At 32.3% G+C, this 26610-nt stretch overlaps 1 protein-coding gene across 1 annotated transcript; it reads right to left on the bottom strand.

Annotated features, from left to right (window-relative positions):
* Window positions 1-1884: 1884 nt before the first annotated feature.
* On the bottom strand, window positions 1885-23472 carry LOC132752977 (uncharacterized). The gene is made up of 10 exons (XM_060743390.1): window positions 23019-23472; window positions 18802-19014; window positions 16944-17173; window positions 16277-16398; window positions 14895-15031; window positions 12638-12799; window positions 11671-11861; window positions 11148-11242; window positions 9043-9131; window positions 1885-7019 (listed from the first exon to the last, which is right to left on the bottom strand). Exons 1-10 carry the CDS (start codon window positions 23346-23348, stop codon window positions 6936-6938), a joined length of 1653 nt encoding a protein of 550 aa, XP_060599373.1. The 5' UTR covers window positions 23349-23472; the 3' UTR covers window positions 1885-6935.
* Between the last annotated feature and the right edge of the window lie 3138 nt (window positions 23473-26610).

The raw sequence follows: 26610 nt of genomic DNA, 5'->3' as shown, positions 1-26610 counted from the left end.
GCTTATGAAAGTGCAATAACTAGAATGAAAAAAGGGCAATGACTCCATTATTTAAAAAAAATGTTTCTTGGAAAATGTGATTTTCCTTCATGAAGTCTTTCATTCGATAGAGTTCAGTTTGATATTTCTAATATCTTTTATGTCTGCAGTGTAATGTTACAAGAATTTGTAACGGAGTTAACAACGTCCCCCGCCTCATGAAGCATACAATTGTGCTATTTCAAAAGATTGAGGTATGGATTTCAGGACTTTCAGTCCAAAATAATGATCAATGCTAGATCTGCAAATGCAACAATAAATTTGTTAAAGAAATACTAGTAAAATGAAACACGAAATTTAAAATTCTATCATGTTAACCTTTGACCTCTAAGTGTGACCTTGACCTTGCAGGTAGGGGTGCAGGTGTTGTGCATAACATATCGTCTTATTAATATTACTATTTGTGCCAAGTATTTTCAAAATCCCTTGAACTATGTAGAAGTTATAGATCGGACACAAAATATACCATATAACAGAATATGTCAATCTTTGTCCTCTAAGTGTGACCTTGGAGGTAGGGACCCATGTTTTCGCCTGACATATCATCTTATTATTGTGATTATTTGCGCAAAGTATTTTTAAAATCCCAGGTTATGGACTGGACACAAAATATACCCTATAACAGATAACAGGCTATGTAAATCTTTAACCTCTAAGTGTGACCTTGGAGGTAGGGACACATGTGTTACTCATGACATATCATCTTATCATTGTGACTATTTGTGCCAAGTATTTTCAAAATCCCTTGATCTATGAAGAAGTTATAGACGGGACACAAAATAAACCATATAACAGACTCTGTTAACCTTTGACCTCTAAGTGTGACCTTGACCTTGGAGGTAGGGGTGCAGTTGTTGTACCTGACATATTGTCTTATTATTGTGACTATTTGTGCCTGGTTATTTCAAAATCCTAAAGAAGTTCTAGATCAGACACAAAATATACCCTAAAACAGACTATGTTAACTTTTGACCTCTAAGTGTGACCTTAAACTTGGAGATAGGGATGCAGGTGTTGCGCATGACACATTGTCTTATTATATTGACTATTTGTGGCAAGTATTTACAAAATCCTTTGATCTATGAAAAAGTTATGGACTGAACACAAAATATACCCTGTAAAAGACTATGTTAATCTTTGACCTCCAAGTGTGACCTTGACCTTAAAGGTAGGTGACCGGTTGTTGCGCATGACACATCATCTCATTATTGTGAACAGTTGTGGCAAGTATTTTTAAAATCCCTTCAAAGATAAGAAAGTTATGGACCGGACACGACATATACCATCAAATAGACAATGTTGACCTTGAATGAGCAAGTGCGACCTTGACCCTGGAGGTAGGGGTCTGGTTGATGAGCATGACACATCGTCTTATTATAACAAACATTTGTGCCAAGTTATTTCAGATTCCTTTGATAAATGAAAAAGTTATGGACCGTACACAAAATATACCCTGTAATAGACTATGTTAATCTTTGACCTCCAAGTCTGACCTTGACCTTGGAGGTAGATGACTGGTTGTTATGCATGACACATCGTCTCATTATTGTGAACAATTGTGGCAAGTATTTACAAAATCCCTTCAAAGATAAGAAAGTTATTGACCCGACATGTCATATACCATCAAATAGACAATGTTGACCTTGAATGAGCAAGTGCTTGCGCATGACACATCGTCTTATTATAACAAACATTTGTGCCAAGTTATATCAGATTCGTTTCATAAATGACAAAGTTATGGACCGTACATGAAAGTGTGATGGACGGACGGACAGAGTCTATTACTATATCCCCCTTTTTTCTCCGAAAAGGCGGGGGACAATTAAAATCTGAACATAAACCAGGTAAGTTTTTAAAATTTTATTCTACACATGCAAATTGCTTAAAAAAACTGACAAACATAGCTTATACATTAATAATTCACAAAATCTTAAAAAGCAAAATCAATACATGTAACAAAGTTATGTACTGCCTCTGTAGTCTAAAAAAGAACAGGAGTGTAAAATATCACATGAAATAGGCTGTAAATATCTGTAATACAACAAAAACAAATATAAATAAATGTTTTATGATGTGTATGATAGCATTAAAACACTGCTTAGTCTTCAACAATTTTAAATAAAAATAATTTATTTAAAAAATATTCTTTTAAAGAGAATACTAAATGGCACAAGGCATTCAGTTTAATATTTTACATTTCTGTATCATAATAAATTAATAAAATAAAGCATGTATTAAGATACAAGATTCTGTTATTATGAACTTCTTGCAAACATTATTTTAGTGTATTCCCTGGTATAGGCACTAATAGAGTCCTATCAGTTCACCTAGTGGTGAACAATGTATACCTGAGTAGTAGACACCTCAATAGGTAAGCACTAAGCATAACTCCCACAGAGCTATTAATACAAATGAACATTAATGCAAAATAACTAACAGAAGAAAAAACAACAAGCAAACAAAAACACACATTTGTCATATGCAAGAAAAGTACATAATGATCATTTTTATACCAAGCTTGTGAAATACTTATTCAAATGGCAGCTGAATAAAACATGATACATTTTTTGACATTTCTTTGAAGTACATTAAATCAAATGACAGACATGTTTGGTCATGAATAATACATATCATTTAATATCATAGTTACGATCTGGTTATATCTATTCATGCTTCACACAAATATTCTAATATAATACTGATAATTCTCATCAAACTAATATTTCCAAGTATCAAATTCTAAACCATGAAATGCTAAATGTGCTTAATGTACAACTACTCCTTTAAATTTAGAACTGGCCTGTGTGTTTTTTTTAAGCCCAAGTGGTAACTCTGTTTATTGTCACCGTAATAGGTAAAATAGGGTTGGGAATCCATCCACTATTTTACGTTACAATTTATTATAATGATACAAACTAGAAATGTGTCCATAGGACACGGGTGCCCCCACCGCACCAATGTTCTGTCAATCTTATGACTCTAGGTCAAATATTTTTGGAAACTAAAAATCTTTTACTAAGTAAAGGGCAAGAACTTTACAAATACTGAATAAATCCACAAGCAAACCCCAAGGTGCATAAGTACACATGCTGACCAACATTCTTGTAAACTTTCAGGCCTACAAGTGAAATACTTTTTGAGCTATGCATGAACAAGTTGAAAATTGCAAATTTATACTACTGTAAGTTTAGGGCAATAACTCTAACAAAACTGAAAAAAATCCACATGCAAAGTCCCAGGTGCATAGCTTCACAGTGATGTGAATCATTATTCCTGTAATTTAGTTATGTTGATTATTATTCCTGTAAAGTTGGTTGATTCTAACTCAAGCACTCAAGGAACAAATAACAACATAATGAAACAGTTTTTAATAAGTCAAGGGAAATAACTCTACAAATACTGGATAAATCCACAAGCGAAACCCCAGGTGCAAATCTAAATATGCTGAACAACCTTCACGTAAGGTTTAATGACTCTATGTCAAATCCTTTTTGAGTTACATGCGACACAAGTTGAAAATTGCAAAAATTTTCTAAGTCAAGGGCAATAACTCTAAAAATACTAATAAATCCAGACGAAAATACCCAGGTGCACAATTGCACATGCTGATAAATATTCCTGTGAAGTTTCATGACTCTATGTCAAATACTTTTTGAGTTACATGCGACACAAATTGAAAATTGCAAAATTTTACTAAGTTAAGGGCAATAACTCTGAAAATACTAAAAATATCCAGACGAAAATACCCAGGTGCACAACTACACATGCTGATCAACATTCCTGTAAAGTTTCATGACTGAAGGTCTAATACTTTTTGAGTAACATGCGACACAAGTTGAAAATTGCAAAATTTTAAGAAGTCAAGGGCAATAACTCTAAAAATACTAAAAATATCCAGACGAAAATACCCAGGTGCACAACTACACATGCTGATCAACATTCCTGTAAAGTTTCATGACTCTAGGTCAAATACTTTTTGAGTTACATGCGACACAAGTTGAAAATTGCAAAATTTTACTAAGTCAAGGGTAATATATAAGTAGTTAATTCAAAAATATACGATCTATTATCATATCAACTAATGTGTACATAAATTTTTTAACTTTTGTGTAACTAACTATTGAAGATGCTAACTTTAAACTGCAGACAAGGCCTTGTATTTTCCCTCCTCTTGCACAAGAACATATATCTTTTTAATTCTACACAAAAAATATTGTGCTATTTTTAGACATTTCAGTATTTCAGTCAAAATTATCAAAATTGCTAAACAAGAGTGTCATGATGGCCAGGGATTGCTCACCTGAGATACATTGCTTGAAAATGTTCAAACCAGTAATGGGTTTGTTATTTTTTTAAATGAACAAGGATGGAACTAGTTTTGGACCAAGGGCCGCATTATTTATATAACATTTGTAGACTATCATATTAAGGTGAATCCACATGCCAAACATCTATGTTCTAGATGACAAAGATTTTTGCGCCATTTTAACAATACAAGTCTTTGTAAAATAAGAAACCCCAAAGACTGGGGTCAATTTTGACACCAGGGACATGATTTATATAACATTATTAATGATCCACTATGAGATGCTACATGCCAAATATCTAACCTCTTTGAATTTTAGCTTCATAGAAAAAAGAATTAGATATTTTTACCCTAGACTAAACTATATAAACTAAGTGATCCTCACTTATAAATTGTTTATATATATGTACTGTAACTGATTTTATAAGGACATGTTTATTTGTAAATGAGAGCAAATACCTAACAAATATTAAAACTTACAAAATATATTCTACATAAATAATACTACATGAGATAAAATCATGTATATATGTAAGTATTTATTACACAAGAAACTGTGTTTATATTTTATTACAGTGAAAACTTACATTATGAAAGCAAGGAAATTTCTTTGTACATAAGTCAACACTGTTCTACAAAGATAAAAGTTGCTAAAAATTGCAATTATTTTAATGTGCTATAACAAAAGATCATAACAACTTTGTGAAATTCTGGTTCCAGTACACATCTTTATATAAAGTAATTACAAGAAACTACAGAATAAAATACAATATGATATTATTTAAAATTTTGGGTTTTAGATTTGTTATTATTTTGTCCAGTTCCTATAAATAAATATCAATATACAATTGTACATTTTACAAATTTACAAACATATCTCAGATTGTTTTGATTGCAAGAATAAACAATGATGGTTACATCAGAAAAACCTTTATAGAAAATAAGTAAAGTCAGACTGATTTAAAATCATGCTTATAAAGATTGTAAATATGGAAAGGTTTTCTAGAGCATGATTTTTCTTTTTAAAGTACATGTATTTATAAATATATGTTCATTGATAAAAAAAAGAGAAACGTTTATAAGTAGAATGTAAAAATAAAATGAAATTATCAAAATATTTGAAGATAAAAAAATCATTCAAATTCATTTCAAGAGGGATAATTTTAAAAACATTATACAGTTGTATATTTATTTACATATTTATGAATAAAGTAAATAAAATTAGAGTATGTATTAGAGTATAAATTAAAAGTATATAAACAAAAATATACAGGATAACAATGGTAAAATTTATGACTTTAAAAAAATTCTAGAGGGTTAATATACATATGTTTATCAATGAGGTATGAGCAAAGAAAATGTGTAAATGAAACTAAAATATGTGTCATTTAAACTGAATGTTTATAAACAAGAAGTTTGCATGTGATAGTAATATCAAAATCATCTACACATGTTTTGAATAAAAACAAACAAATGTTCATGATTTTTTTGGTTGAAAAATTAGCTGCCATTTTAGAGTTTATAAATTATAGGTATAAAATAAATGAGCTGCGCCATGACAAAACCAACATAGTGGGTTTGCGACCAGCATGGATCCAGACCAGCCTGCGTATCCGCGCAGTCTGATCAGGGTCCATGCTGTTTGCTATCAGTTTCTCTACTTGTAATAGGGTTGGTAAGCGAACAGCATGGATCCTGATCAGACTGCGCGGATGGGCAGGCTGGTCTGGATCCATGCTGGTCGCAAACACACTATGTTGGTTTTGTCCTGACGCGGCACAGATGTTGATGTAGATGATCTCATGAATATATTATGTTACATCTTATTCTTTACATAAATTGTGAGTAAAACACATCAAAAACATACACACATAACTAAATAAAGTAAACTTAATAACATGTTGGTCAATTAAAAAAATCATAAACATGATTCATAAGTATTGCAACTATAAACTTTAATTGAATATTTGTCTTTTTCCAGTGTTTACAGATTTATGCAAATTGGCTAACTTGTAATCCAATTGCTACACTGAGATAATACAGTCACTGGTTGACCTGGTTAACAAAAAACAACACATGGTTATGTTTGTGATACCGTTTGTGAACAGTTGACCTAGCAATAAATGGAAAAGGTGTGGCTAAATGTTCTGCTTACAAAAAACCGAAAAGGTCCATTGCACCTGATTTCAACATTGATAAACAGAAGTAAATAAATAACAGCACTCTGATCTCACTAATTGACTCACCAGAATAAACATTTCTTTTATTCATGCCATTTTCAATAGTACAGTTTTAAATGTACATTGTACAATGCTTCATGATCAACAGATGTGCAAAAAGTTCACCAGAAAATACTGCTTGAATGTGTTTTTTTATTGTATGGTTCATTCAAGAATGTTTGGACACTATCTTTCTTACAATTCATTAAATATGTGTTACACAGTACCGTAACTGATCATTGAAATTTCAAGAATTTAACTTCAAATTTAAGATTAGCTGCAAAGGAAGTAAATTCTGGTCACACTGTTTAACATCAGCCTGTTTTATAGATGATGACATTTCCAGAATTAAGATTAAACAAATGTTGCTCTCATTTATACTGATAATTGTCTGTAGGTAATTTCTTGTTCTTGATTATACAGTCATATATATACATCTCCACCACAATTGGTACCTGCAATTATATAACATAATGTTTTATTTCAGTTATGATCATAATAATAAAACAAGAGCCGGTTTAAGTGGGTGATGCTCCCTAAATAGGTTTTGGACACAGGAAGGTATACATCTGTAGTGTCAGATTTATGTCACAGACAAAGTTCAAAGTGTAAAAACAACCCAAATGTTGCCCGTGACTCGTCATCTCAATATGGTGATCATTTTTGTGAAATAGTTGTAAAATTCAACTTCAAATAGGGAAGTTATTGGCCGGACACGATTTTGCTGCAAGGTCATGCTGTTACTTGACCTTCAAGGTAGCTACCCAAATGCTGTGCTTGACACGTTGTCTCAATATGGTAATTATTTCTGTGAAATAGTAATAAAATCCAACTTCAAATAACAAAGTTATAGGCCGGACACGATTTTGTTGCAAGGTCATGCTGTGACCTTGACCTTCAAGGTAACGACCCAAATGTTGCGTGCGACACGCCCTCTCAATATGGTGATTATTTCTGTGAAATAGTTGTAAAATCCAACTTCAGATAACAAAGTTATGGGCCTAACACAAATTCGGGACATACGTACGGACGCACTGACTGACTGACTGACGGACAGACAACCCGACGATTATATGCTCCCCCAAAATTTTTCAGGGGGATAACAAGAGGGCAATGACCCAAAAGCCTTCACTTGATATCCATAGTAGAAATTTTTACGATTCTTAAGCAGCATGCCTCCAGCTTATTTTTGTGAAAATTTTGTAAATGAAATTAAATGTATATTATTGAATTATTCCCTTGAAATAACAACAAATCAGATTAAATAGAATAAATTTATTGTCCTAAGTGTCGCAATCAAGGAATAAGTAAACTCAATTATATCGAGTAAATACATTACTTCAAAGAACTGCAAAGAGATTCAAATATCCGCATGTACGCAACAATTTACACTAACTCAGATAGACTATGAAATCATTATACAAATTATTACAAGTACTGAACTAACATCAATTCAAATAAACTTTGAACCATCAGACAGAGAGCGGAGGGAGGGCAGAAAATTTAAAACTTCAATGCTACACGAAAATTTCTAATATCAATGAAAAATGGTAAGTAATCTGAATAAATACTAAGAAGCGTAGGAATACAAACTCCTATGACCAATGAAAAGTTGTTATGATCAATGCTTGGTAAAACCACAGTTAAAAATAGAACTACAGAAAGCAATTCGACTTATTCCGTCAAATTGCTCGAAGTGAACCAAATGATATAAAAACAAGTTTCAGTGTCAAAATTAGTTATTTTAAAAACTTAAAATAATTCAATTACTTCCTTGAAATAACAACAAAACAGATTAAATAGAATAAATTTATTGTCCCTATGTAAGTCTTTAAATTATGTGACCCCGGGAAAGGCCAATTTTGACCGCAGAGTAACAACAACACTTTAAAGTAGATGACGCTACATGCCAAATACATATGGTCTGAGCACTGTAGTTTTAGAAAAGAAGATCTTAAGGTATGTTAACTCTATGTGTGTAAACTATGTGACCCCAAAATGCATGATTAATGTATCTCTTGTATGAGTCCACTAGAAAATGTTTCATGCCAAACATATAAGCTTTAATATTTGTGGTTTCAAAAGAAGATTTTTCTGTTAGTTGCAAGGGCAACAATATTTCTGCAAAGAATGGATTAAATTCTTTAAATAATTTGTAAAGAGCCTCATGCCAGGAACGATCCTGCTAAGTTTCATAAGTTTTAGTTTCTTTGAAGTCTTTATTTGATATTTGATCTCATTATTATTGTGATTTACATGTCATTCAACATGACCCTTGATTGGAATAATAAGTTATTCTATTCTACTGGCCATGTGATGAAGCAGGAGAATTTAAAGAAAACTTTTCACACCTTAACAATGGACACTGCATGATGGACCCTGGGTGATACCAAATGTTCACTTTTATGCTCTACAAATACTGGAAGAGTGTATACATGCATAATCTTAGTTCCCCATACTATATAGCAATTTTGTTACCATTTTTTTCTCTGCCTGTACAACTTTGCTTGTTTTGATGTCGAATTCTGTCTGAGAAGCCACAAGTAGGTTAAAAACAGCTTTCGTTCCTAAATGAAAATAAGTGAATAAAAATATGTTCCAAGAGACAATATTCAAAAGTACAAACAATACAATACTTTGTTTCATATTTGAGTCTTCAACCTATGTAAAATTATATTCATAAACACATGAAAAGAAAAAAAGAAACAAGAACACCACTAGGCGGAGCATTATATGCCCGAAAGTGATTTTTTTTTAAGTAAAGATGAAGCATTTGTAAGACATGGGAATTAAATAAAGTATTACCTCCTTCAAATAACAATCCTCCTATGAAGTTTGAATATTGTGGGCCAAATGGAACTTAAGTTATGCTCCAGAAACTGTTTTCAGTTTTAAGGTAATAGTGACCTTGACCTTTGACCTTGTGACCCCAAAATCAATAGGGGTCTTCTACCCAATATGGACAATCATCCTATGAAGTTTGAACATTGTGGGCCAAATGGAACTTAAGTTATGCTCCGTAAACTGTTTTCAGTTTTAAGGTATTAGTGACCTTGACCTTTGACATTGTGACCCCCAAAATCAATAGGGGTCTTCTACCCAATATTGACAATCATCCTATGAAGTTTGAACACTGTGGGCCAAATGGAATTTAAGTTATGCTCCAGAAACTGTTTTCAATTTCTAAGTAATAAAGACCTTTGATCTTGTGATCCCAAAATCAATAGGGGTCTTCTACCTAATATGGACAATCATCCTTTGAAGTTTGAACACTGTGGGCCAAATGAAACTTAAGTTATGCTCTGGAAACTGTTTTCAGTTTTAAGGTATTAGTGACCTTGACCTTTGACCTTGTGACCCCAAAATCAATAGGGGTCTTCAACCCAATATGGACAATCATCCTATGAAGTTTGAATATTGTGGGCCAAATGGAACTTAAGTTATGCTCCAGAAACCAAATTGCTAACCGATGGAGGGACGGACAAACGGACGGACGCCAGGGGTATAACATAATAAAAATATCAAATAAGTTGTAAACAACTGATGCCTAAGTTACCAACATCTAAGATTATTCTACAAACACATAAATTATTATTATCTATCTTGTCATATAAGGCAGACAACCAATAATTTGTCTGCTGATCAAAATATAAACCAGTGCTGATGATAACACAGAATGCTGCTCATTTTACATAATTTATATGACTCTGCATTTTAAAGATAGGCTTATGGCAAGTATACACAATATTTAATTGTTTGTTTTAAGTCTTTAAAGCTTAGTTAAGTTTGGATGCAATGTACATGTATATGCTATCAGTTACAAAATATTTCCTTTTTAAGATGAAGATAACAATGTATAACCAAGTATGTTGTACAAGCAGAACTAAAAATAAACTACACATATATAGCTGGGGCAAGTGAACAACACATGGTGAACAGGTATTAATAAAAGTAGCAAAATATGATACAATAATGTCTCAACAGTTACATGATTGATTGTTTTTACACAGATTTCCACACATTTTTTTTCTCATATCTCAGCACACAACCTTAAGATGACTTAAGTCTTTAAAGTCTTACCAGATCCAGCTTTTCTGGATCACGAGAAATTGCTAATTTCTCTGCAAGTGACAGTCTACTGAGTCTCACATGATTTCTAAATCACGGGTAAAAGACATATGACCATTAGACTCACTATCAGATATCAATTGTCACGTGCCAGAAGGATCAAACCTACAGTTATATGAAAATCAGTTTTCACTTTCTGACTGATACTTTTATAGCAAAGTAAAATTAGCATTGTAGGAGGAGATGTTGTTTAATAGACAAAAGCACCATATGCTGTGTAAATGCTCAACTGTTAAAAAAACATGAAAGTTTTTGCATGATAACAACAAGGATGACTACACAGCTGTCATAACAACTTGACTTCTTTTCGTAATAGAAACAAGCTAAAAATATTTGACACTTTAACAATGTATTGTTTACAGCCAAATACAAATTCACAGATTGATATGATTGACTTCACAATGATATTCTCATAAAGATTAAAAGATTGCTTTTTAGGGAAATCATAAACTAACCTTGCGTGGCCCCATGCATTGTTGCTAAATTCACCATTTCTGACTGAGTGTCTTGAAATGTCCCAGTAAATTGTATTTTATACCCATTGAAGCATCTGTTAATGGTCAAAACAATCGCTTAGATTATACTAGATATAATTGAGCTAGTAAATTCACTATTATTAAATGATATGCATGTATTTGCAATTTATTCCAATGCCATAAAATATGGTGCTAACATTATGAAGATTACATAAAAATTCTTTTCTATTCACTGCTTTATTAAAATACAGTATTTTAAATACTAAATGTGGAAAGAGACAAAGTTTGCTAAGTTTAGTAATAGGTAAAAAAATACCTTCAGGTTTTATAAGTATCTTACATATAAATATAAAACTGCAAATTAATTTTCTAAATTTGACATATTATATACTCCAGTAAAAATTGCGGTTTTGCATATTTCAAAACTTCAGCTAAACTGGTATGAGTTTATGAATAACAATACTATATTTGCTCTTCTATAGAGATGAGAATAAAAATTTACCCCAATGGTTTCTTTTTGCTTATAGCCTCGAAATATTTAAAGTTAAGTGCTGTTGGATCTTGAAGTTCATCGAATGTTAATTTACTTCCACCTGCTTTTGCCTTTGACCCACCAGCCGGCTTTGACCCACCAGCCGGCTTTGACCCACCAGCCGGCTTTGAGTCACCAGCTCCTTTCTTGGCAATATCATCCTTCAATATATAAGTTTATAGTACTGTTATAAGAATCTTACACCGGCTGCCGGTACAGACCGGAATATCTAGCACAAGGGTAACTGTTTACAGCGGTAACGAGGCTCTGCCAAGTTTCTGCTAAACAGTTACCCGAGAGCTAGATATTCCCGTCTGTACCAACAGCCGGTGTTTGATTCTTTTTCTTGCATATTACATGTCAATTATTTTCGGAACAGAAATGATGAAAACTGATATTCTCATTACGCACTTTTTTCTGAAAGTAGCGTATGAACATACAACTTCATTCATAACGGAAAAACTGACGTCATCTTAAGAACTCGATTTATTCATAAAAGGCGCGCATCAATGATTTGATTTAAAGCATGCGACTTGTCTCAGTAAGACAGAGTTTTCTAGCACCGGTATAAATGGTAGATAATCCTGTCTGAGATGCAAAAATAAATATATCTATAAAACAATTACTTCAGATAATACACCAATCAAAGTCACTTGAACATTCAAATTACTTTTGCATTGTGAGTGTCTCATATAATTTTCTAACAAAATATATTGGTGTATTACACGCAGAGACACTTAATTAATAAGATGTTGATCTTCATACCAAAAATGAAACAGGAATTGACTGTGATATGTGACTAGTTAGAAACTCTGACACTATGATATTCCTATATGACTTTTCGTTACTTGCAATACTCATACTCCAATGACTTCTTTAAACTACACAAGACAATAAAAAACATAAAGGATCTTAACTATTTGCTAACTGAACTTACCTTGTATTTAAATTCACCAACTGTGTTCTGATAGTGGACTATATAAGATGGTAAGATATGGTACTTATTGAAGATAACAATTTCTCTTTTACATGGGGACATGTGTGAGTCATACCCTGATTTGAGTGCAGCTCCGTGAATTAACTTTGTACAGTTGAAAACCTAGAAATTAAAAACCATGTTATTAATATATTACCTTGTTACGAAAATGCCTAGTAAAATGCTGCTTATGTTAATAAACTGAATACTATGAATTAACATATTTCTTAACATGAGAAAATCAAGCTGGTTCAAGTATATGTTTATCTATCAAGTGAAAACCATGATTGATATGAGTAATTTTGAAAACCATGGTTTAAATATTCACAAGAAGAGGTTAGCAACAGCCACACAATGGTTGTTTCCCCCCCCACCCCCCTCCAATAAAATAAAATAAACAAAAACAGAATTCAAATTAAAACAATTTTATAATTTAATATAAAATGATATGACAAAATGAGAATAGCTCTATAATCCAGTTTTATGCAACAGAATAATACAAAATACATGAATGCATATTCTTGCTTATCCTGTCACTTGTATCAATTTCGGCCCGATAACAAGGTGCCGTATATTTTTATTGATCTACAGCACTTGATCACGTGATATGCATGTTTGCCGGACTACTTTTCAAGAAAAAATATAAAATATGTCGTTAAATCTTCTGTGTGTAGAATAACAAATTTTGGAAACGTTGATAAAACTTTGTTTATTTTATTTCACTCTATAATTTTTCAAGCGAAATGAAAATTATTAAAAGTGAAATAAATGTAAAACTTAACTCGTTTGCGACATTAAAATAGCGTACTTGATTTGATTGTTTTGCACGTGCTGTTTGGCGCTACATTGTGACGTCATGTAAACAATACTTTAAACGTCTGTACAGCGTTAACGACTGAATAAAAGATATTGGTGTTCGAATTCATTTTCTTAGTTAGACCATTTTCTTTCATTCTAGATAGTTTTCACAACAAAATTCGACAAAAAATTGTTTTTATTTATCACATTTTTCAAACAAAATGGCGCCCTCAATGTGAAAATACACAGGGAGATAATAAGAACGGCGAGTGCATTGTTGTAGAATAATGCACGCTTCGGGCCTTCTTTGTTTATATAGAAACATTTCCGATAGTGTGATTAAAGGTAGTTTGCCTAATAAAATTCTTTAAAAAAAACGGTGACAGGATAAATAGAATAATAGATTGGTGCCGTGGATGGAGAAAGTTTATCTGGCTCTGCTCCGGAATTTATTGGGTTCGCCTTCGGCTCACCCAATAAATTCCTCCGCCTCGCCAGATAAACTTTCTCCATCCACGGCACCAACCTATTATTCTCTATATATCAGACTGGCGTTTCCCTTGGTTTTACCCATGCCAGAAATTTCATCTGGCATGGGGGGTGCCAGATGAGTTGTGTGCTGTACAATGGCATGCTTAGGATGACGTGACTTTACCGTTATGAATGATTTTGTAATTTCATTTGCTGTTGTACGAAAATAGTTACTGTTGTAATGACATAAATTCCCATTGAAAATTAAGATAAAGAATTTAAATTATAATGTAATATCGTAAAATATGCAAGAAAAAATATCTGACATATGTTTGAGGTTTGGATCGGAATTTCTGATCTCGGCAAGCCTCATTACCGCCCAATGGGCGGGTCACCTCGGGACGGATATTCCGATCTGAACAGCAATATATGACAGATATTATTCATAAAAATTAATTTAACCTTTTAAAACACAGGTTAATCAAATTTTAATAAATGATAAATGTCAATTATAATGAGAGAGCTAGAAAATGCTAGTACACTATAAATCATCCTTTATAAAAGAATAATAATATTTGTCATATGACGCAATTTGGATTGGAGTATCTGTTCTGAGGGTACCAGAGGGACTGATATTCCAATGTGAACCACAAACATGTCAGATATTTTTCTTGCATATTCTACCATATTCCAATATATTTCAAACTCTTAAACTTATTTAACAAATTTTCCATTGAAATTTATGTCATTGCACCCGTAATAATTTTCTAACAACAGCATATGAAATTACAACTTCATTCATAACAGCTAAATTACGACATTCTAAGGGTGCCATTGTACAGTACATGACTAATCTGGCATCCTTTGCCAGATGAAATTTCCAGCAAGGGTAAAACAAACAGAAACTGCAGTCTGATATGCAAGACTGAATATTAATATATAATCTTACCTTGCCAGGTAAAACCTGACAGAGGAGGAGTTTTGTTGAACCTGATATATAACCCATGGAATAATTTGGGTATTCACTGAAGTATACACCTTTACCATACCATCCTGTATCTGTACGATGTTTATGTCCAGAATCACCTATTGTAATATACATGATATAGTTAACCAAAAAGATAAAAATCTAATCAATGTTAAATATAATATTATGTTGTAAGATACAGTATCAACTGCTGCGACCATCTCCTTCCTCAGGTAGGTGCAATATTCATTGAGCTTTGGGCGCTTCCCACTACGCCCTCCTTAGAATGGTGTACGACTACAGTAATATCAAGCTCTAGCCAGGAGATGGTAGGCTTCTGCTATCCCTGCTTCATCTGCCTTGAAGCGGGTACTGCCTAACTATCGGTCTTTTGACCCTCCATCCATGGCTCTTCTGTCTTGTTTCTTTCTATATATAAAACCAAATCTTAAAAGTTGAAACATAGTGACATGCTCTCTGGCAGAATGTTTCTATAAAACAATGTCAATTAGAACAATGTGTGTATTCTGTTCTGATAGTACAATGTCAATGTATTTTGTTTCTATAGAACAATGTGTGTATTCTGTTCTGATAGAACAATGTCAATGTATTTTGTTTCTATAGAACAATGTGTGTATTCTGTTCTGATAGTACAATGTCAATGTATTTTGTTTCTATAGAACAATGTGTGTATTCTGTTCTGATAGTACAATGTCAATGTATTTAGTTTCTATAGAACAATGTGTGTATTCTGTTCTGATAGTATAATGTTATGTATTTTGTTCCTTTAAAACAATGGCAGTGTACATGTATTTGGTCTCTATAATATTGTATTCTGGTATATATACCAATGTTTTCATATCCAGTCAGTTGCTGTTCTCATAAAACATCATTTAATATTAACAACCAGAATAATACATACATGCATATGTTATCAAATGTTTCTAAAATAAAGCTCTATTAACCCTGTCACTGCCATAGAAACGGCTTATGCAGTCCCTGTTATTTTCGGCCTATTTGCCATATGGACGGCTTTAGCCGTTTCTATAATAATAATAGTAATAATAATAAATTAATAATAATAATAAAAATAATAATAAATATAAAGAAAATTATACCATCGACAATAATTATTATTATACTATCAGATTTGGAATCATATATAATTATTATAATACTTATAACAAATAATAATAATTATATTAATTAATAATACAGTAATTTCTTAGAAAACCCTCTTGCAAATAGGTGATCAATAAAACAATAACCCTCTGGCAGCAAAAGGGTTAAATATTACTATAATTAAGCTCTAATGCACAATGTTTTAAATAATTTCAAATATCCTCATAAGCTGTAAAATGTACCTGGTATTTTGAACCCTGTCTCACATATTGGTGTAATATTTTTGGCTTCTGTTCCATGAAATCCTAGAACTGGGTATGAATATTCTTCCCCTCTTGAAGACTTCAACTTTTCTCTACATTTTCTGTGAACAGTTTAAAAAAAATAGTTATCGTTATTGACGGAACAAATAATAATAGACAAGGCATTGACAATATTTAAAAGGTAAAGATTTTTTTAGCATCTTCACTATTAATGCACAAATTAAAAAACAAATTCTATGATCTACACATTATTAAAATTTTTATTGTTGCTGAAATTTCCCAAATAATCATGAACCTGTAATGCTTGTTTATAACAATTAACAAGTAACAGTAAGAAATGCCCCTCTTTGAAGTGTTGGCATGGCTGAGTGCTTGTCGGACTAGTTATCAGAGGATTGCTGACTGCATGGGTTCAAACCCTATCAGGGCCCGGGCAAGCTGTTGTTTCTTTGAGGAAGAAACTTACATTCATTGCTTAGTACTGCTTGGTTTCAGAAACGGTTCAAGAGAGTTTCAATAAGCTTCAAACACAATTTGATTACAATAATTTGTATTAACCAAACTAATCTGTAATCATTTTATCTCAAAGAGAAATTATTTCATTAAGCAAAGAATCAATCTTTTATTGATCAATACATCAACTTACCGAAACTCTTTGACCAGCTCTGGGTTAACAACATATTCCACCTTAGTCATTCTCCAGTTTCCAGTATTCCCTGAGAGAAGTCTATAGAACTGGGATTCTGCCAGTCTGAAATGAGTCTGGTCAGCAGATCCTTCTTTGTATGTCCTTTCTGGTGCTAACTGAAAATATTTCACCTCTGTCCCCTCCAGAGCTTCCTTTTCACCATCCATAAATAATAATCCTGTAGCAACCTATTAAGAGGAAAAAAATATCAAAATTTGTTGGTTTATGTTATAAATAAGTAAACATGTATATTAACAAATTGTTAGCTTTAACCCTTACCATGCTGAATTTCTTAAATGAGCTCTCCAGCTTAAATGTTTTGGACATGTTCATTATCAATTTTGGGGATATCAAGATAAAAATTTAAAGTTTATCAGGCAATAGTATAGAGCCTGGTCAGACTGCACGGATGTGCAGGCTGGCCTGGCTCTATACTGGTAGCAAAGGCTTATCATTTCCGGTTCCAGCAGGGTAAGGGTAAACTAGAAATGTGTCCATAGGACACGGGTGCCCCCACCGCGCCACTGTTCTGTCAATCTTTTTACTAAGTCAAGGGAAATTACTCTACAAATACTGGATAAATCCACAAGCAAAACCTCAAGGTGGGTAGGTAGGTCGATTTTTTTTTTTTTTTACTGAACTGTACTCCCAAATAAACATGGAATTTCAAAAATGCTGGACAATATATGCTTTGATAATCTGGTAACAATTAATAAATTGATAACTGAATTCTAATTTAATAAGAACTACATTTTATTTCTTCTAACAAACCTTTAAAAGAACGAAAACAAAGCACAAGGCATAATTTTCTGATTCAAAAAAATTTTTTTTATCCAGACCATGGAAAAAAAATTTGAGTAGGGGCAAATTTTGTGAGTCGGTCGCGTTACTGCAAACAAACATTTTTTAAGGATGGCCTGAGAAACTTGCGACACAAGTTGAAAATTGTAAAAATTTTCTAAGTGAAGGGCAATAACTCTAAAATACTAAATAAATCCAGACGAAAATACCTGGTGCACAACTGCACATGCTAATCAATATTCCTGTAAAGTTACATGACTCTAGGTCAAATACTTTTTGAGTTACCTGCGACACATGTTGAAAATTGCAAAATTTTACTAAGTCATGGGCAATAACTCTGAAAATACTAAAAATATCCAGACAAAAATACCCAGGTGCACAACTACACATGCTGATCAACATTCCTGTAAAGTTTCATGACTCTAGGTCAAATACTTTTTGAGTTACGTGCGACACAAGTTGAAAATTGCAAAATTTTACTAAGTCAAGGGCAATAACTCTGAAAATACTAAATATATCCAGACGAAAATACCCAGGTGCACAACTACACATGCTGATCAACATTCCTGTAAAGTTTCATGACTCTAGGTCAAATACTTTTTGAGTTACGTGCGACACAAAAGTGAACGGACGGACGGACGGACGGAAGGACGGACGGACAAGGGTAAATCTAAATGCCCGCCACTAACGTGGGGGCACAAAAACAAATCTTCAACAAAAACATTTTAAGTCTTGCAACCCAAATAACCTGAAGAAGGGTATATAGTACCCAAAACCTGTAGTTATAATAAACACATATCCCGGCCTGGTGTTTTTATTTGTTGTGTCCCCCTTCCAATCTTTTACTTTATTATTTAAAAAATTGTCTTTTTTGTTGTTATTTATTTTGTAAACTTGTAGAAAATTATATATGCCTTGTAACTAATCTAATATTATACATTTAAGTTACAAAGTTGTGAAAATTTCCCGAAACTTTGACACTCAGTTCTGGAAAGTTTAGCTGTAATATTTATACCTGTTTGTTCAACTTCTCAACTTCTTGTGTTTTCTTCTTCACCTCCTCTTTAGTTTTCTCTAATTCATCTTGAAGTTTTTTCTTTGCTTCGAAAGCTTTCTTGATTAGTTCCTTCCTTTCCTCCTCGGACATTTTACTGTAACTTTTTACCAAAGACATCCCACGCTTAAGAATATCACTACTTTTAACATCTTTCTTTGATGTTTTAGGTGGCTGAAGAAGAAGTTTAAGAAACAGATATAAAAAGTAGTCCTCTAAAAAGATCTGCCTTAATATAAAGATCATTAAATTTTGTTGTGACATGTCAGCAAAGACCAGCAATTTAGATTCTTTTTTTTTCTGAGGGATCATCTTTTATGTTACTTAATTGTATATTTACATTGAAAGAGACATTTCATTATTGGTATTTAAATAACTGTGCTTTATTTCATTCTTTTGGCTTCTAGTGAGACACATGCATCAGTCAATCCATCAATTCCAAGAAACAAGAGGGCCCTGGATTGCTCACCTGACGGTCAAAGTGGAGCCCCTTTTCTACCCAGAAGCACAATTTGAAAACAAGGGACAGCTTAATCTGAACAATTTTTGTATACTGTCATCTAGGAAATTTTTGTGTAAAATTATTTCAAAATTGAACCAGTTGCTGAGATGACTGTTGAGATGTTGTTTTCTAATTTTAGCTCTGGCAGCCATTTCATTTAACAGTTCAGCCTGTCACTATGAAGAAAAACAAACATTTGACCTGGCTGGGGATTGAACTGTAGACCTCGATCCCCTGGGTTGGAGCAAGTTTTGACCCTTGGAGTTTTATTTCAACATCTACCTCTTTGGATTTTCACAAGAAGATTTTTTAAGTTTTTACTTTATACACAAAAGGAAAATCAATGACCCCTGGGGCCAGCCATTTTTGACCCTAGGGCTTTTATTTGAACAAAGTTGGCAAACGTCTACTAGAAAATGTTTTATGCCAAATATCTAAGCTCTAGCTCTCTTGGATTTTCACAAGAAGATTTTTTAAAGTTTTTACTATATACATGTATATATAAAGAAAATAATGAACCCCTGGGGTTAGGCCAATTTTGACCCTAGGGCTTTAATTTTAACAAACTTGGTAGTCATCCACTCTATTTTGTTTTTTACTAGAAGATTTTTTAAGATATTTTGTACATGTTGTAAGATAATCTTTTGGTTGCCATTCCAACCAGAGTTCTGCATGGAATTAAATTCTTTGAACAATTTTTAAAGGTGACCACCAAAGGAACATTCCAATGAAGTTTGGATTAAATGAGCTTAGCAGTTTATGAGGTGGTATCCTTTAAAGTAAAAGTTTACAGACGGCCGGATGGTCGCCTGAGGACTTGTGACTCTGTCAGATTTCATGATGTTGTTACTTGGAATTTATGAAAATTACCTGACTGTGCAAAAATTTATATAATTTTTTTATTTTTTACCTCTTTGAAAGAGATATTGTGTAAGGAAACTTGACGTTTTCGTTTAACTTTATTACTAATGTTCTGGCATTTTTAAGATATGACCAAATAAGTTTTATATAAGACGTATTTGTATTGACAGATTATATGGCTCAGTATGAACAATTGTAATTTTATATATCTTACCATTATAATGCCAACAACCATACATACATGTAGCCATTTAACCTCAAAAAGTCTTTGATATAAATTTATATTGCAGCACATTTAAAGCTCAACCTGCCACAAAGTAACAAAGGTGAGCTTTTGTAATATGGCAAGGTTTATCCCTTTGTAAATTATTTCAGTTGCATCAAATACAGCTTTAAGTTGTCAAATTTAATTTAAATATATAATTATTATCTATATAAATGTATAAGTCAGATGGTAATGAATCAATATGATAAAGAACATGATATAACATTAAAATCTGTATTTTGAATTAAAAATAAATTTCATTATATGAAAGGGGGAAATTATTTAACTACAAGGCAAGAAAAAGACTAAAGAATAAATTACATCTTCATTTATAAATTCATATATAACTGTAGCAATTGTTAACAATACATGAAAGTAATCAAAATAATCTAATTCCTAAGTGCTGTAGCACTTACATTCTTCATCATACCTGTAGTAATGTTTAGAGAATCTTAAAAATTATTTAAAATTGTTTCAATCTATAACGGGCTTCACTCCTTTGAACAATGCATTTTCATGAATTACATCAAATTTATAAGCAAGCAAAAGTAAGGAAAAGACTTCCATAAATGATTTAATAAATTTCCTTAGATTGTCTTTTATTCATTTGTTGTTGTTAAAAAAGAAATTATATGCTTAAGTTCAATTAATCATGTTGACTTATTACCATGTGGCAACACATAACAACTAAGGCATGCCTTTGCCCCCCCCTAAGTATGAATTTATTATACATGTAACCATTTCAACTTTTTTAGTGAAAATTTCAAATGGGAATAGGCCTTTAATATGCCTCTGTTTAGTCTGTTATATAATGTAAAAAAGCCCTGACTGTATATATACCAGAAAAAGTGAACAGGCCATATCATTAGTAATAGGAATTGCTAGACTGGTTTTAAAAGGACTGTTAAGCTTATAGCATATCTAATTTTATACAACATTTGTTCAAAATACTTGAAAGTTTGTTTCATTTTCATTATGAACCTTTCAGTAAACACTTCCTTATTGCTAAATAGAGTTTTCCTTTTAACATAACAAAGAACATTACATAAATTATAAGGAAGAATATAACAGCCCGTTGCACTCATACAATTTGAAAATCTACAGAAAAAAAGAAAACAACTTAAAAAATAATGCACTGATGATGTACCCTATGATAATGTAGATTTTGTTAAAAATCTTAGTTTAAAGCTGCACGCCTCCAGATGAGCCAAAATATTTCATTAAATTCAATCTTTAGAAAAATGTATTAAGATCTTAAGAAAAGTAAAAGTATTTAATATTTAATTAATAATTCACATGTTATGTGCAATTAATGACTGATTTTGCAGTATCTGCAATCACTATAATTCTACTGCGTTACTAAAGCAGTAAGAGGTTTTTAAGTATATTTTGACCTTTTTTTTGGTATTTTATGTGGATTGTAAGTTCTGTTTGTAATGTGTAAGTTATATCTTTGTTCACTTCACAGTAATTTACCTTTAAATACATTTTCAAAATTTTCATGAAAATTAGGATGAATCTAGAGGCGTGCTGCTTTAAATAAGGAAAATGATTGTGAAGTACTTCATGTATTTGCTTAGAGTGTACAGTCATATAAATTTATATTCTTTTGCATAAACTATAAAGCTTGGTCATTATCTAGACTTAAACAAGAGGTCCATCATGGCCCTGAAATCCCTCACCTGTATATAGGCCCCCGGGGTGGGGTCAATTTTAACCCTGGAGGGCTTTTATTTGAACAAACTTGGTAGACACCCACTAGATGATATTTCATGATAAATATCTAAGCTCTAGCTCTTTGGGGTTTTTAAAAGAAGATTTTTTTTAAGTTTTCATTATACACATATAGGAAAAACAATGACCCCCTCCCACGTAAATGATTTATTACATCACTTTGCTGTCAATTTAAGCAACACTGTGCAATATTTGAATCTGCTATCATACAGGATATGGAATCATCACTGACTGGAGGCGCTGTTTACATTTTATAGGTATTCTGTTTGAACACTTTTTCACTTTATTATGTGGGCTTTGGCAATTATTTTTTTACTGAAAAACGTATATTGGGAATTCTTTGTGTCACCGTTAACAACTGTTCACTATTAGAGGAGATGATAGCTCAGTTGCTAGAGCTGCGGTACATATTCTGAGGGTCCCGGGTTCAACTCCCGGTCAGGCTTCACATTTTTCTCACCCTGTGACATTTGGCACCAAATGGTGACCATGACTGAACATAGAGTTTAATTAACATTGCTCTGTAACTCTGTGCAATTCAAAGACGAATTTTAATATAGCAGGGAAGTATGTCACAGTTCAAAACTGTTCACTATTTAGGGGAGATGATGTGTAAGTGGCCGGATACTTAGTCGGTAGAGCCATGGTACGTATTCCGAGGGTGACGGGTTCAAGTCCTGGTCAGGCTGCACATTTTTCACACCCTTATCGGGAGTTGGGTTATTAATATAATAATACGGGTCAAAATATTGGAAAGTTTTGAGATCACGCCTGGATATCAGATGTATGTAAGCAAAGCGTACATGGAACACTTACGTCATCTTCGTCTGATACAACATCAGTATCATCACCGCTATCACTCTGAACACTTTTAACAACTGCTGTTGGATGTGAAAATTCAGCAAAATGCATCAAATTCTTTCTGTAACATTTAGCCCCATATTTACACGGAGGTAATGAGCTATCATCATTGGCTGGAAGTTTTGGTGTAGAAGGGCTATCCGTACTGTCAGTAGAATCATCAGTTTTAGCCTTTTTCGGATGATAGAAATCAATGAAATGCTGAGGATTTTTACGGTAACATCTTGCTCCGTACGGACATTCGGGAACGTCGGCTGCTTTCGTCTTCTTTGCGACACCTGCCATTTCTTTAGCAGTAAAATCAGGGCCAATAATGGTAAACAAATTGGACACGTTTTGGCTTGATCAGCAATTCTTTGTTGACGGAAATGTCAGTCAAACGGTGTCTGTGTACATTTAATCTCGACAATTTAGGTACTCAAAAATCTGCTACTCAACAGTGAACTGTTGTGTTTTCTTATTATTTATTAGTACATATAGATCACAAGTTTATTTATGTTCTATTTTTTCACTACGTTTATTTGTGTGTGTGTGTAATATCTTCAAAATAAAGTAATAAACAAGCATACAGCTTTTATAAGCAATTATTTTATTATTAAGTTACTTCCCTTTAACACAACGCCATTTGCAAACAAAAACAGCACATACAAGTTAAAGATCATGTATGTTTTGTGATTGTTATTGTTATTGTGTGTATACCACACTTGTAAAAAATTAAAGATTACTTAATAAGCTTTCTAGGGATGCATTAAAAATTAAAATAAATTGAGTAGAAGTATTAAAATTTTTGTCTCAAAGTTTATCATTTTGTCTTCTGAAAACCACACTTTTTCCTCTTAAAATCGGTAAGAAAAACACGGCGCCCCCTACTAACTTTTTTATTTTTAAATCAACTTTCATAAATTTGGTATGAAATTAAAGATTACGTAATAAGCTTTCTAGGGGTGCCTTTTAAATAAAAATGACTTAAGTAGAAGTATTAAAAGTTCAGCATTTCTCCTCTCAAATTCGGCGCCGCCATAAGGTACTTTATATTAATCGGTAATTTTTCAAATAATGGTCATAGTTTTTGTTTAAATTGATATTTGTGCACATAAACTTCTTTTCAATTGAATGTTAGATTGTCCCAGCTATAATTGTTTATTGTAGGCACGTGCACGTTTTTAACCGAATAAACAATCCAGTAATTGGATTAGCGTTACCTGTTTAAAGATGCGTGTGAATGAACATGTACGTAAAATAAGATACCACATTTTAACACATTTTATTAATTTTATTTAAACTGTTTTTAACATAGCATATAAGAGTATATAAGACAACGAAATTTTTTTTATTACATATAATATATAGGGCATTCACCTAAAATACATATAAATATTTACACATGTATAACATTCAATGTCATTTAATATTGAGATTCATAAAAAAGATATAACAAAATACTTATAATAACTTTAACATTCATTATTTGTATATCATTTAAAGCAGTTACAATACTTTTGACTATTTAAACGTTATATAAGTACAGGTTTATAAGTTTAAACCATAAATTTACCAAGAACACATACCGCACAAAGACATAGCGTTAAATTGTTTACATTTGTTATGATACCATTTTATTTTACATTTCTTATTTGAGCATTGTATCATATTATCAACAATTTCAGGTAGTAGACAAGTACAGTACAGTTTAATACGTTGAACTTTAGGTTCATTTACTGGCATTTTTGGCATCTTAGTAATTTTAGGAACTACTACTAAGTTTCCATTAAGTAAACAATTTAACAAATGTGATCGCATTGACATAGTATCAAAACGTATTTGTGACATATTGACATTATGATTATTCAAGACATGTTCTGTAAGAAAGGCAATTGCATAAACACCACATTCAGAAGAATTAGTTTGTCTTTGAACGTAAGGTACAATAATTTCTAAATAATTATTTCTTGAGTGATACAACTGAGACAGTTGTATAGACATATTTGCATTCACAGCTCTGTTAGACTTCAAACTATCTATTACATAAACATGACCGTTTTCTTCTTTTTTATACGAAAGTAACCAATGATTATTTTGTGCACGTGGCAACACCTCTGACACCAGAATAGTAGCACTGAAAAAAATATTCATCGATTACAGTTTATATACTGCTAAACTTATTAGATATCAATGTGTTCGTTCGACCTGAAGACATATAATAAATGTAGTTGAATAAATAGAACCATAGCATAATCTTTCAGAATTTTTTATGTAAATATTATCAAGAAGGAACAACTTTGTTGCACACAGGTTTACAGCGTATACGAGTCAGGTTTATCAATTGATATATTGTTGCTACATGTCTAGATATATGTACATACATATATACTCAGGAACAATTATATACATCTACTGATCTGTAAGACTGTAACTTTTCTATGTTTTTATAATACCATTTACTATATTACAATTATTATTACTTTGGGCTACACTGATGCAGTCTTTCGCAAAGCATCTCAATGTCCCTCACTATCTGCTTTGGTTCTTTTGATGCTATATCATTAGCACCTACGACGACCACAATTTTCTATATAAAAAAAAGAAATAAGTGTACATAGCACTTTTACATAAAAAATATATATATTGTGCAAAATTATGCATGTTTACTGCTGGAAAACTAATGTATTATACTCATTATATTAGAAAATCCTCATATTGTACGTATACAATGTGCTTGAGTGAATAAAGATATCTGTCTGTCTGTCTGACTTGTATGTAAAGTATTGCAAGTCAAGTCAGGTCAAAAAACATTTATTCTCTCATTCCATGTACAAACATGACATAATGGAGTAATAAACATGAATAAAGTATAATGAGATTCAAATAGTAGTTAATTAACATACTAGCGAAAAATATAATAGAATTGTGCTTCCAGTTTTTAAGTACGTGGAGAGCCAAAACTGTTGTGTATATATATATTACTAAAACATATTAAATAATTAAGAAAGCTGGTAGTACATTCAAAGATAGTATTTCATTTTTCTCGTAACACACACACACACACACACACACACACACACACACACACACACACACACACCAACGCGCACACTCACGCGCACACGCACACACATATATATTCACAAATGTGTAGTATTAAATTGACATTACTTCTCAATAATCATAACGACAATCAATATTTTTTAATGAATATACTACATAAGTTTAAGTAACCATGCGAATCATTTTTCAGGTATAAATGGAGAAGTCTAATTTTTAACAATAACAAAAAAGGTATGGTATAGAGTAGAAATTCCATGATGCGTTTTGTAGATGAGGGGAGATAACAGAAAATAGCTTTGTACGTAGATGTTGTTACATTTACTTCCCTTTAGTTAAAGTGTTAGGTAATATTGAAGTGTTTAGGTATGCAAAATGAATTTGAATATGATCAGTTATGTATTTTATAAAAAAAACTTTCAGATCGGCGGGAACTGGGGTCTCCGTCTACTCTATCGTGGACCTGAACTCAATCAGAGCACGACCTGGGGCATGGAAGCTCCAA

This window comes from Ruditapes philippinarum, unplaced genomic scaffold, assembly GCF_026571515.1.
Source record: "Ruditapes philippinarum isolate M1 unplaced genomic scaffold, ASM2657151v2 ctg476_1_1_1_1, whole genome shotgun sequence".
NCBI classification, from domain to species: domain Eukaryota; kingdom Metazoa; phylum Mollusca; class Bivalvia; order Venerida; family Veneridae; genus Ruditapes; species Ruditapes philippinarum.
This window is presented reverse-complemented; position numbering and strand designations above follow the sequence as displayed.